Here is a 14,055-nt window from a genome sequence, read left to right as displayed (position 1 = left end):
AGCTTAGCTCTGTGCCTGGAGATGCCCACAGCCAAGTCACACCTAGAAATGGCCCAAGGAAATGCAGGTTTGAAGGTGGGGTTGATTCAGAGAGAACCCTTCCATGGAGAGCACTGGGAAGGAGCCTGGGACAGCGCTGGGACACATCAGGCTGAGCTGCTCACATTCCCTATAGGCACAAGGAGAAGGGAGGGGCCAGCTGAAATCTGTTTGAAGATAATGGTGGTGGCAACAGAAAGGGCAGACACTCCACAAAAATCCTCCAACACACCGTAGGAAAAAAAAAGGTTTTATTATCACCATTATCAACGTTTTCATTAGCTTAACACTGAATTGTAAATCACTCAATCATTACATATTGTCTGAATAAAACCTACAGACAGGAAAAAAGTATAGCAGAATCCTCTCCTGACTACAGACGAGCAGCCGGTGTCCCACCGGCGCTGCCGGGACGGCGTCCCACCTTCCACCCAAGGCAGCCCACGCACCTCACAAACAACTCGCCACAGTGGCAAGCAGGCTGCCTGGCTCCACTGCCTGTGGTCCCTCTGGCTCTGCGGAGATTACCTCTCACTGGATGATGTTAAAAACCTTCAGAAAGTTTTGGAGAGGGTTACAGAGGCCAAAAAGAGCATATCAGCTGCCCCCACTCCTACAAGAAAGGCAAGAGGAGAGGTAGCAACCATGTAGTGCTCCTGCAAAGCTATTGGGAAGCAATTAACGAAGTAAAAAGGTTTAACCCCATGAAAGCAGCTTTCCCTACGGTGGCCAGGCCCCTGGGCAGCGGGGGTACAAGGCAGAGCACCGGCACGCTGGCACGGGGGAGGCAAGAGCGTGGATGGGCTGGGGTGGCTCCATCCCTGAGCAGAGACCAGCTCTGCAGCACTGCCCTGGGGCTCCCAGGGCAGCGCGGGATGGAGGCCTCAGTGCAGAGATGCTGCGGGCAGCCTCGGTCCCCTCGGCATGGAATAAGGCCTCTACCGAGAGGGAAGGGAGAACCCATGCAGGGAGCAGCGGGCGCAGGGGAAAGCAAAGGGAACCTAGGGGAAAGCTCGCTGGGAGCTCCCCTTCTCCCTGGCCAGCACAGAGGCAGTTCCCTCCCTTCTCCCAGCTGTCTGTATGACACATCACCCTGCGAGGGCTGCCGAGCCCCTGCAGAAGACCCCCAGCTCCTACCAAGGATGGGAAAGGAAGGACCCCCTGTGGTCCGAATTCAGGACTGCCACGAAACATGGGCAGGACCCCAGCATCCCAGGTGGGTGGCAGGCCATGGCAGTGCTGTGCAGGGGGGGCTGGGGTGAGGCACTGCATCCACCGGGTGCCCTTTCCATCTGGCACAAGGAGCAGCCTGCAGCTCACTGCAAGAAGGCAAGCCCAGCACCATGAGGCTGAAGGAACGTGCCTTGGATTCACTCTCCAAATCTTGATCTTCCTTTCTCCAAACAAAGCCAAAACCAGCTCCAGGTCAAGGAGATGGAATCACCAAAGCAGAGACCAGTGAGCAGCACTGGGTAAGGAGCAACAGCCCCAGAGAAAGAAGTGCTGCAGGATTTAAAGTTCCAAGCTGGTGTTTAGGGGGATCTGGAGCCCCCGTGGGCAGCTATCCTAATCTGTAGTGCCCAAGCAATTACAAAAACCTAGCTCCTGGAAAGCTTGTGGGCATAGCTTCAGCAGAAGGTGTGTGCCTCGATTCTTTCCTTGGGCTGCTTCTCCCCCATCCCTGCCCAGCGAGCAGAGCTCACTGCTGCCCACACCCTGTGTGTGCCCACACGGCCTCTCTACAGACAAAGCCCTTTCCTTCCCACGCAGGGGGGGTGTCTCAAGCCCACACGAGGTGCCCAGCGTGCAGTGTAAATGCAAAGGCTGTCTACTGACTTGGCAGAGCGGGGTTTAACCATATAGCTTTGGTTGCCATTTTAGCTACTGGAAAGTCACGAAGGGAAAATCGTTAGGTCGTAGCCTCTGTTTGCTGGTGCTGGCTCCTTCTGTTTCAGCTGCTAAAGTGCAAAGAACCAAATGCTACAAGAAACTCTCCCCAGCTTCTCTCCTCTACCTGATGAGAGCAGTGACCACAGGGAAGGGAGGGCAGAAGGGTGTCTACACCTTGAGAGGAGCTTGAGGTTCCCCAGGAACGAGTCTGATGCTGCTGTCATGGGTGAGTGGCTGGGGCTAGGGATGGATGTGCAGCTGCTTGGTCACTGAGACGTTGGTCACCGAGCAGAGGAGTCTGGCAGTGTGAGTTTAAGATCCATTAGCCATATTTTGAGAATACCTAATCACTCACAAACTCCCCAGGGAATTACCAGGTTCACAGAGGCCCGCTGGAAATCCAGCAGACCCTCAAATACACACAGGGCACAGCAGCAGAGCAGCTCCAGGCTCTGCCATGCCAGGTCTCACAAGTGTCCCACGGACTTGGCTGCCGGTTCTTGCGTTGGCAAAGGGCTTGTAAAAGGGAACGAGACACTGACTGCAAAACCAGCCAGCCCCTTTGGAGGGATTTCTCCTCCCTAAGGGAACCTGGCATTTTCCAAAGTGTTACTGTGCGCTGTGTGCCTGCATACATGCGTACAGACACACATATGTGGACATCCACAAACATACACACCTTGGCAGGTGCACGCTGGGGTAAACATGAAAAGGCTTTGACCTATCATCCTGTTTGGCTCAAATTTGGTAGCTGCAATTTCTTTTTAGATGCTTGCTCCACGTCTCAACATGCCCTGGACTTCTCTGCTGATAGCACTTTGCATTTACACATCTCTCTCTTCTCAAAGCATATCACAAAACCCCATGAATTATTTCATCATTCACTGGGGCTCCCACCATCACTGGGCCAGTGACCTGCTGCCTGCATGGCCAGAGGACTGGCAATCTTGAGAACAACATGAAGATTTTTTTCCCATGGGAAATGCTGCGAGAAATCCACAGGCAATGAACTGGGATGCTGTTTTGAAGCTGGTTGATTTTATGCACTGCATCAATGATAGAGCTGATTTAAAATCCAATATCCTCATCTGCCACTTTGGAAAAATCTTTTGGTGAGCCCAGCATTAGCTAACTTCTGAAGAACGGCACAGAACAGCCTGTTCCCGTTTCACACGTTAGTCCCCTGTGATCCTCTGCGAAGGTGCAATTTCTCTGCCTTGGGTGGAATTTTCTAACAAAATGGACAGATACCATCTATGAAATGGACAAAATAACCCACAAAGCCTTTAAAGAAGAGCAGCTCAATCTGCCGCCCTGAAAAAAACCTTCCTTTAGCTTGCTCCTGGTATCTTGAGGAAAATAGGCAGCTGTCAGGCAGAACTCATGCAGCCCCAAAGTGCAAAGGCTTTTTTGCTTAATCAGGGCTACAGTGGCAGTGGGAACCATTCTTGTTGAGTTACAAATACTAGATAGCCTAAGAAAAACAGGGAAATTGAAACAGTCATGAAGTTTATATTGAACCTATTTTCTACCTCTGTAGTATGAATTTACCTACAGCTGTTTCATTCTTCACCTAAGAGATTTCATGTCGATGGGCACATATACTCACAGAGAAGTCTGTAGGATGAATGTATCTCACAAGGCAACAGCCCAGTCTTCGTTTTTTTACAATCAAAGTTAATATGGATCTTTTTCAAAAGTGATGTCATTGAGATTGAAGACAATTATAAACTGTATCAACAATATGTACTACAGCCTGCAAGTCACAATCTGTGCACACCAAATGGAATATATTATTGCTTGTTAGCCTATTAGACTTTCTTTATAAAAAGATTTTTATACAGAGTACAGGATTATGACAAAACTAGCTAAGTAGTTCTCATCTTGAAAATACAACATCAATTCTTTCAACAAAGGCTTGAATAGTAGCTGAGTGTTAATAAACAATAACAAATATTTACCAATAATTTTATGGCCAGTTTGAACAGAATTTCTTATAGGACTCTTCTGGTGTTTATTTACATATGCCTCTTTTCTTTTGGAAAAAAGTTGATAAAATCTAACAAGGAACATAGAAATCAAAAGAATGAGTAAACTTCATACCAAGAACATTAACCATTTTTGAAAACACTAAATTATGTTATCTGTTAAAAAACATACATCATTTTGTCCTTAAAGAAAAATATTTTTCCTGTTTTAAAATATTACCAACAGCATGTAATAAACTAACTTAAAATGAGTTTCATAAAAAAGTTGTCTTGTTGTCTAAACATGACTAAACATGCTTAGGTTGAGATTCTGTTAACTGCCTCAACATCTTAAAAATAGCTCCTTTACAGGAACTTGTGATATTCACACTCCAGAAGACCTGCAAATTTAGAACAGTACATTGATAAAGGATCTGGTAGCTAGAAACAATAAATATATTTTTTCATTCAAAGCAAATAATTCTGAAACGTCCTTTGAAACAATCCATGGCCAGGAAGTGGGGACGCACCTGGCTAAACAATAAAGTCACCTGGCCCTTACCCTGCCCATGGGCACAAACGCCCGTGTGCTCATGTCCCCAGAAGGGATGCTCCACCTGCCCACGTGGCTTCGGCTGCAGGTTGAAGACCATGGATTGAACTGCAGAGTGAGGACCCTGGCTCTGTGGCATCCCATTTGGGCAAAGGGAAAGCAACACCAGGAGACTGGGAAAATATCATGGTTTTTTGCCTGAACAAACCAGGACAACCACAGTCATGGCTGCTTTTTGCTGAGACCACAGAGAGGACAAAGCCACGTGTGAGGCACGGTTCTGATGCTCTGCTCCCCACTGTGTGCTGGGGATTCCCACTGGGGAGAGATCATTCTGCTCTCAGGGATGCTCTCAGCATCAGGATTTCACTGTTTTCCATGCTAATAGTAATGCTGGTAACATTGAGGGACTGGCTCTCCACTTTTTTTTGGCAAGCAATCCTCCCATTACCATTAAAATCGAGTATTTCATGCACAAGGAACAGGGAATCAACCCTGAGCTGGGCAGGTATTTCTGTCTCCTCAATTTCATCCCTCATCCTCACTCACAGACCAAAAGTACTATGATGCCTCTTGGTTTAAGTCTCTTGCTCTTCCTCTCTCTTCCCATCCCTGACTATAACTAACAACTAGACTCAGACACAGGTAAAAACTCAGTCAGGACTTGCAAAGGGGACCAAAGTTTAGTTTTCAGCTACTCATCACTCTAGCAAACTGCTACTTTTTCCACAACCACACTGGTAATCCCAACTGTCATATCACATCATCTTAGACAGAAACTGGAAAGTCAAATTTGAATGGAAAAAAAGATTAGGCTTTATAAAAATAAGCTATTCCAAGCCTGAGACCTGCTTTGAATGCTATACTGAGAGTCTTTAAACTGATGGATAACTAGAAGACTTCTTTTTTAACTATAATACACCACGGTCAGTGCAGGAATCACGGGCACAAGTGAAGCAAGAATTTAGACTGCAGGGTACCGTGCAGCTCTCCTGGCCTCACTCCCCACGGGCACTCCCAGAAGGGCTCCAGTGAGTCTGCTTTACCAAGGAAGATCATCTGCACCTGCCAGTTCATGTGACTTCGCTGTGCGTGGCAGCCAGGGGTTGCAACGTTGGCTTACTGGGGAGAAACAGGACTTGGAAGTGAGTATAAACAAAAGCGAGAACCACTGGACTACAATCAACTACGAAAAAAATGCAGGAGAAAACAGGACAGAGCAGACTTAAAACTGCCTCCAAATTTCAGAATCTGAGACGTTAACAAAAATAACATAACTGGAACTGTAACTTTTTTTGTTACCCTGACAGTGACCTTTTAGCATAATTAAAAACAGACGGAAGATAGTCTTCAGTGTTAAGTAGTCCTATTGTAACTAAACTGATCACCACTGAGCTTGCAGAGCTTTTGGAGGAGTAGGATACAGAGACACATCACATTTGCCAGGCATACAGGAACCGAGGTTTTCAACAGACAGTCATTAAACAAAGTTTTCCAGGGGAATATTTTTGGCATATATAGTCTCCTACTCCCCACTAAAGACTGCAAAAATGTTGCATTCATCTTACTGGACACAGGAAAACCATGATTAACTAGCTATTACTGGTAGATAATGTCCAAACTAAGTACCAATATAAAGTTTTCAGCATAACTTAAGACAGAAGCCCTGTTACTCAGCTGCCAGGTCTGGCACATACCTGGAGCTCCCCATGGTCCTTTTAAAGACATAGTTATTAAAAGATCCAGTGCTACAAACCACTAAATCTACCTAATCTATTCTAGTTCATACACATATTTTACAATATTGCCTAGTACTCACTACATACCAAGAGGAAAAGATGCTGACTTGAATTACAGTAAATGTGCTTTTTTTTAAAAATAAAAATAAAAGAGAGCGCCACAACATAGTTTGACCAGCATGCAACAAACTTTCTTCGGCTAATATATAGAAATTGTCTAATACGATTAGAAAAAATAATTAGTGAGAGGCCAGAGACGTCTTTGATCAAGGAAATTAAGAGATTTATCTGAAATGTTGAGGCTTTTGCCACTGAAGACTCAAAAAACTATTCATTCTATGTCCCTTCTCCTCCTCCCCTCTCCTTTATATGTATTTTTTTTTACAGAGATTATTGTAAGGCCTATTATTTTTGCATCTATCCTGTAATTTATCTCAAAATAATTTAAAATGCCATAGACAAGCTAGGACCAAAAGCAACTGCTTTTACCATCCACTCAACACTCATGCTTTTATTCTAACAAAGCTGAGGTCCACATGCAGAAATAAATGTTCAGTATGCCTCTACGACAGGTCAAGAATCTGCTTACTCCTAAACGTGACATGGGACCTTCACTTTTAAATCACAAAGTAAAACATCTCCAAAAGCTTATTTCTGTGACAGCAGTCATCAAATCCTCATTACGAATTACTACAAAACCTAGCCAAAACAGGCCAATCAACAGAAAATCTTTGGAGATTCTCTGTGATTCTGGAGAGTAAGTTTTTAATTGCCTGAAGGATCCAGCGCACCTCACTCCAGCATGTGACTCTGCTGACAGCACCTGCCCCAGCTCAGCAGCTCAGAGAATGTGCTTTACTGGTTTAATCTACAGACTTGTTTACAGTTAGTGTTGCGCTTTAATTAACAAAATATACATGCTGTGACCACTGCATCTTCAGATTCCTCACCCACTACCTCTCCATACTTTGGGAATTGCATCTCCTCTTTCAGGACACTTGACAATGTTTGTGTACTACTGAGACTGCCTAATGCACCCTTCTCTCCACGGGGAAGGTTACGTGTTCTCCAGCCCCTTCTCGTCAGATGACAAACTGAGGTTTCTTTCTTCTGCACTCCCAGAAACCTCAATCTCCTCTCCCGTGGAAGAATAAACAGTCCTGTTTCAGGTCAGTCCATAGCACAACGGGAAGGGCAGCATCTCCAGCAGATATGTACCAGTACAAACGAGATGGAGGAAAAGCAGGAGATAGAAGACACTGTGACTGAAGGATGCACAGCAACAAGTAAGGGAGTTGCAGAACATTGTATCTGACAATACAAAACATATCTCAAGCTGTAAGTCTGATGTTCAGCTCCCACTTCCAGTGGGTTTTCTTCTGAGCAAAATTGCAGTTAATTAGCCTGCTAAACTCAAACTCTGTTCAAACTGCCTGGTATAAGTAGGCGCTACTTATTCTCCCACCAAGTATGCTTCATCAGCAGTGTTAGACAAGTAATGCGGTAAAGACACTTGCTGGTAATTTGGCACAGTTTGAAAACACAGCAATGACAGTGTTACAGCTAACATGACTCAGTGATAGGAACTGATTCTAAAGAAAGAGTTGCAGGCTTCTTTCTTTTTCTTCCTTTCAAGAAAAAAGACCTTATAAAAAACCTAATGCTTCCTCTTGAACTTTCTGCTCCTGCTCTTTTTAGGTCAGATATTGGCCTCTGAATTTTTCAAGTACTTTCTTGTGAAAGAATACATATTAGAAATTTCTAAGACACACAGCTAAGAATAATTCTTTCCTTACTCCCCAAAATTCTTTCAAGTGCTGCAACTTTCCAGGGTTAATACTGATCTGAAACAAGGGTCTAAGAATGACAGCGAGAGAAGTGAAACAAGAGGTGTATGTCTAATTTGACAACTAGGACTCATGCCCCACGGCACCTCCTCCTTGGACGGAGAGGGCACAGCGCCCTCCCCCTCGTCTTCTGTCTAAGGTCACTGGTTTATCCTCCTCTTCCAGCTCCACAAGAACTGATTGAACATGCATTGCGCTTGAGGTCAGAGTTCCAGCAAACAAAACCTTGACAGCATGTTTAAAAAACAAAAGCAGTTCCCCCTTCCTTACTCACTAAGACCTGTCACAGCAGGGTCCCACTGTGCTCTCCAGGGAAAGCTGTGAGGACTGACGCAGGAGCGGGCCTGTAGTGGGATCTACCATCGAGGAGGTTGGGAAGAGCTTGTACCAGCCGATTGCTAACGTTGACAAATCCAGTTCTTCCAGGAGGACCCTGGCGACTCCCATGAAGTGCTTGCGCTCCATGCGTCCATAGTTTCCCCAGACTATCACCTTAGGAACAAGAGGGGGGGCACAGTTAATCCTCCAACTTGCACACTTGCTTGGGAAGCCCAAGTCTGATGAACTCTTTTTTGCTCATCCAACTTTCTGGGGCTTTACCACAGTCCGAGAAGAGCAGAAAGCTTTACACTACCAACAAGTGACTTGAAGCTCTTGATGATGATTTTACTTTGTTCGTTTAAGCACAGTTTTACAAATCCTGATGTTACTAGCCTCCCCCCCCCGGAAAGAGGTGAATGCTCATGTGGAGGAGACACTGTTCTGCTGTTCAACCTGCTGGGCAGGGGCAGCACGTGCACAAAGTATCCCTGGAACTGCAGCTCCAACACCAGCAGGTAAAAGCTGGTTTTGGCACAGTAATGGGCCTTGGACACAACAAAAGATGGCTTGGGGGAAAAGGGCAGGAAGGACTCCTGATCTGAAAAATAAACCAACAAAAAAATGGTGGGCAACAGCTTGGGTCAAAATCCAACAGTCTGAGGAAAAGAGCATGTCTTAACTTCTGCACTTGGAGCTGGTGACACAGGGCAGATGGAAACCAGGCACAGCTACTCACCTGGAGAAAGGGCAGGAGCTGAGTGTTGGCAAGAGGGACCGGTGACGCAAGGGACACACATGGAGTGGCATGCAGGGGAAGTAGAACAGGGTGTTGGGAAAGGCTTGCAGACGCTGAGGAAGGTCTAATGAGAGAGAGCTGGCAGACGAGCAGGGAAAGCTGAATCACACTTACGACACGATGGAGACCAGTGGGTGGAACAACAGATGTAGTGAGGGTCATGGGCTTAGGCATGCTGGAGGTCTGCACTTGACCAAGCGCCCTACGCAGCTCAAGACAAAGGTGACGACTGACTCCAGAGCGAGTCCATGTTCTGAAGAGAGGATGAGCACAGTGGCTTATGATGGTGAGTAGTGATCTCTGGCTAATCCTGACAGCTTCTTTCCCTAGGCTCTGAATAAGCAGAATATTGCAACTTTCTGTAAGATGAGGCAGGAGAGACAATGAGTGTTAATTAAAAGACAAAAATTAACACTCTAGGTCAACATGAGATGGAGCAAGCCACTGCAGAAAGCTGGTTTGGTGGCATGGCCATTGGCAGAGAGCCAAGCTCCTCATTTTATACTCTTGGAATAAATGCCTTTCCTGGCAGCCAGGCAGCAGGCAAGGAAACCCATGTAAGGCAAGGGCAGACCAAGCCAGGTCTCACTCCATTTCAGTCAAAAATGTGTAGTCACATTGCAACAGGGGGAAAATACAAGGTAACTGAGGAAGAGTTCACTATTGAGAAGGATCCAGCAGGTTAGCTGGCAATTCATATGCCAGTGGAAGTAAGCAATAGAAATTCACAGATTAATACATCAATATTACCAGTAGATTATAGCCAGGCTTTATTGGATAGAAATGACTTAGGTATGAATTAACAATGCAAATCACTCTTTGCTCTGGAAACATAGGCCAGAATTGAAAACAGGAGTATGGCAGAAATGTATGGCAGTAAAAACAAAGAGGCAGAAAACAGTAGGGTATGTGACTGGGTGACGGCCAAAGCAGAGTGCTCTGAATATGTACAAACACAGAAAACAACCTATGCTGCAAGACTGGTTGGCATCTGTAAGTACTACCTACCTCCTAACTGGGCAGAAAAGAAAGAATTAAAAAAATAAAAATCAACCTTCTCCTGGTAGACACTTGTGTTATCTGGCAGGGTGTCAAATAATAATCAGTTTGAGTAGGAAAAAAAGGTTTTCCTTTCCATTTGTCACATTCAGATCAAGTGCATTTGGCTCAATGAAAACACTGGCTTTTTCTCGTCTATGTTAATTGTCCAGATCCCTTGCCAGACTCAGTATCTCCCAGCAGAGGTGGAAGAGAGAGATAGGCAGACCTGAGGCTTGCTCATCTTACCTGTAATACTTTGCCCTGGGGGCTCTCAGGAAACAGTAACACCTGATTGTACAAAGGGTCTAATGATTTGCGAGCCACTTTTGTCTTCTTTTTCGCAATGCACACGCCATTCTCTAGCAGGTAAGCTTTGATGTAAGCAGCTGGAAAAAATAAGTATGGTCAAATATGAAAAAAATCTTCATGCTCACTTTAGAAAAGACAAGAGTGCCATGTCTCAGGTATTTCTAAAGAAGGCATTTACAGCAGTGAAAAGATTTGCTCAACCAGCCTTATTTTCAATACCACATACAGACTGCTTATTCCTGCAGAAGCCAAGCAGAATTAATTTTTTTTCCTATTCACAAGCATCGCAGGAGGCTGGGGCTCAGTGAATTACTTTAGGAGGTCAAAACATACCTGGCAGTGTTTTGGAGCCAGGTTTTGGTGTCAGTCCTCGAGCCTGAATGATATCCACTTCTAGCTGCCCATTTCGCTCTTGCAAGCCGATTTCCACATCCCCTAAACCAAAACGTCAAAACAGACAGAAGACTTTAAAAACAATCCATCTGTGGGCTACTAAAACATTAAAAGAAAAAAAATCTTCATGTCATGCCTGCTATGAACTGTAACAAACTGTAGGCCCTGAGTACCTGAACTCCTCCTGTGTTACTCTGGAGCAGCTCTGCAGTGATTCAAGCCCACATTTTCAAAAGCAATCTCTCCTGTCAGCCCTCTAACATGGCTTTGGTGACTCAGTCTCATACTCTTCAGGGCAGCTAGCCTCTCATCTCTCCCAAACTGGAATACCTAGAGCTGCAGGCTGCTTTGGAAAATGCACTTATGGTGGCCCATAAGAAAATCTTTAGAGCCCTGCGGGCTTTAGAGAGCAAGAAAAATCACGACGATGCACAGGATGCATTTTCAGAATTTCAGCTGTGTTTTACTTAGTCTGTGCCTTTCAGATCTGACGGAGGAAAGCACAAAGCTGGTGCTCTCTTACTAATGCCACGTTTGCAGCAATCAGCAAAACCTTTCAGCCAAGCTTACTTGATTTAACAGAGAAATGGAGCAGGAGAATGGTAGATCAGCAGATGATGAATGCATTATTAGGTGGCTTGTAGGAACGGTCTGTTCAAGATTAAATTAAAGCCACCTAACATCTTTGTGTTCCTTACCCATCGAGGTGGTGGCCAAGGTCTGACGCCCAACAAATTGTGCAGGGCCCATGCTCCCCAGGAAGTCACTAAACTGCCCAGCAGACGCCAGATGGACTCCACTGAAATTCAAGCTGCAAAAGAAACTGATTTTAGCAAGTGGTTAATTTGCACTTTAAAGCAATCCAGTAAATAAAGAACCAGATTTAATATATATCTGAAATGAATGACATCTACAGAAGACTTCTTCCCTTGCAAAACTCACTGATTTTCAAGCAGTTTAGTTATATGGAAGCCATTTAAAATCCCTTTCCTTGTACAAAAACCCAGTGATGGTTACAGTCACCAATTGGTTAATACTTGTTTAACTACAACTGCCTGTAAGGAGAAACTCTGCCATCTCAGGCTCATATGCAGCCTGTCACCTCTTCCAGGTAGCATTATAATCTAAGCAGCTTCCTAGCATAGTTTATAGGATCTCTCTTGGTAGCTGTCCCTTCCTAATCCTCATTTCTGGAGAGGAAATAATTCATCTAGAGCAGTAGTTAAAAGTGAGATGGGGGGTGCTTGCATCAATCCCCTTGGGATTCAATTCCCTATTTATTTATCACACACACACAGAGCAATGCATGTCCTTGACCAGAGGGGCCCATTACCTACTGCTCAACACCAGAAGTGTCCACATCTACTGTGTGGTTTTCATACCTGCTTCCATGACCAGGCCTGAAGCAATCATGAAAGAGGACCTGAACAGTGATGCAAGGCTAAAGGGACAACACCCTCAATCACCAGCAATGCCTCTGCCTCAGTCAGTGCAGCAAAACAAAAGCTGTCAGGGGGACATAACCCCCAGATCTACTCACCAGGCACCTGAGGCTGGTCTGTAGATGGCTACGAGTGCTGGTCACAGCACTGCACATGGGTGGAGCAACACAAAATGGCCAAACACTGTGGTACACTGATACAAACCAAGATTTACCCAACTGTACCCTGATTTATGCAGCTGTTTCAGAGGTTGTGGGAAAACTTGCTGAGAAATGGTAAGGAGGAGGCATGAAGCCACCATCTGACACCTACATTTGTCCTGCAGGCATCTGCCAAATCATGACACAGCTACTGAAACACACGTCAGGAGCTCTGTGCCGGGGTACCCACGCTACCGTGCTGGGCTTCGCACTCTGCCTCCGGGGAAGCTGCTGCACACCGGAGTCAGGCACTATTACAAACCTCCTGCACTTTTCCAAATATCCTTGCAGGGGGACAATTACCCACATAATGACACAGCTCCCTGCTGCCCCAAATTCATTTCTTAGAAAGGATGCCGCAAGGAGGCTGCGTGTTCGGCACAAGTGAAGCCAGAGAGGAACCCTGCCTGCGAGGCGGGCTGGGGACTGCAGGCTCTCACACAGCCTGAGTCAGTCACAAAGATTCATGCTTCCCCTGCAAGCCAGTTACATTTAAAAGACATTTTTTAAAAAAAAATTTTAAGCCCCATTCAGCCAGAAGAGTGTTAATTTCAGGTTGGGATTTCAGCTCTCATTAGCTATTTGCAGACCTGGTCTCAGGCCCATGAGAATATTTATTTATTTATTCAGATGAGGAATGAGGAAGCCAGCACACACACCTCAGCATCTCACCACGCATGGGACTGAAAAGGACATGTCACCAGCACGTGTCCTCATGACAAGTTCACGGGGTGGCTCAGCTCACTGAGACAGGAGCACTGAATTACATAGCCAGACTTTTCCAGAGCACTGCACCTCCCCTCTATGCTGACCTGACTCTTTGAGAAACCTGGTTATTGCTGCTACACAGGGAGCTGCTGAGCCATCAGGATGAAAAAACCTGCCCTTGAGCTCTTTACAAAAGTGACTTTTGTGAAAAGGGATGAGGGAGGAGGGTGTCTTAGCATCCTGGAAGACAGGCTTGGGAGGGGCTGTGCATGGGGTGGATTTTCCCATTTGGTGGTTATTTCACCCTGCGTCCATTGTTTGCACAAACACTCCGGGTGATATTTTGAGATACAACAGAAACAGCAGGATTTATAATGGGCATTAATTGCAGAGAAGGCTTAAGATTTTTCTCAGTTTTCAGTGTCACCGACTCCTCAGAGGTGCATCCCCAGTGCTACCGTCCATCCTGGGGCCGCACTCTGCTCCCTGTGCACCCAGCCAGCCCCAGCAGGACAGCCCTCTCCGGGGATCAGCACCCCGAGCACAGGACAACGCAACGATGCTGGATCTGTAGCCAGGCTCCTGAGGACAGACTGTGCACAGAGACATCCCCAAGGCTGGTAAATCTGCAGGGATGGGGACATGTGATAGGGAAAGCAGGAGAAGGGGGAGCCTGGAGCCAGACAGGCTTTATCAGGCTCATGATTTGCCCATACAAGGAGGGAAGAAGTGAGTCCTGGTGTACATGAGGACCTCCTTGAGGCTGCTGGCTCAGGCGTTCTGAGCTGCCCACAGAGTCAAAAAAGGATG

General features: G+C 45.9%; 1 protein-coding gene across 2 annotated transcripts in view; it reads right to left on the bottom strand.

Annotated features, from left to right (window-relative positions):
• Positions 1-284: 284 nt before the first annotated feature.
• RIMS4 (regulating synaptic membrane exocytosis 4) overlaps positions 285-14,055 on the bottom strand; it is a 59,386-nt gene continuing 45,615 nt past the window's right edge. For both annotated transcript variants that reach the window (XM_074920090.1, XM_074920091.1), the window contains exons 3-6: positions 11,594-11,706; positions 10,836-10,937; positions 10,440-10,579; positions 285-8,527 (exon numbers count right to left, since the gene is read on the bottom strand). In XM_074920090.1, the coding sequence (XP_074776191.1) occupies positions 8,309-8,527; positions 10,440-10,579; positions 10,836-10,937; positions 11,594-11,706 (574 nt within the window). In that variant the 3' untranslated portion in view covers positions 285-8,308. The remainder of the gene's footprint in view (positions 8,528-10,439; positions 10,580-10,835; positions 10,938-11,593; positions 11,707-14,055) is intronic.

The sequence above is a fragment of the Athene noctua genome, chromosome 16 (genome assembly GCF_965140245.1).
Source record: "Athene noctua chromosome 16, bAthNoc1.hap1.1, whole genome shotgun sequence".
Lineage (NCBI taxonomy): Eukaryota > Metazoa > Chordata > Aves > Strigiformes > Strigidae > Athene > Athene noctua.
This window is presented reverse-complemented; position numbering and strand designations above follow the sequence as displayed.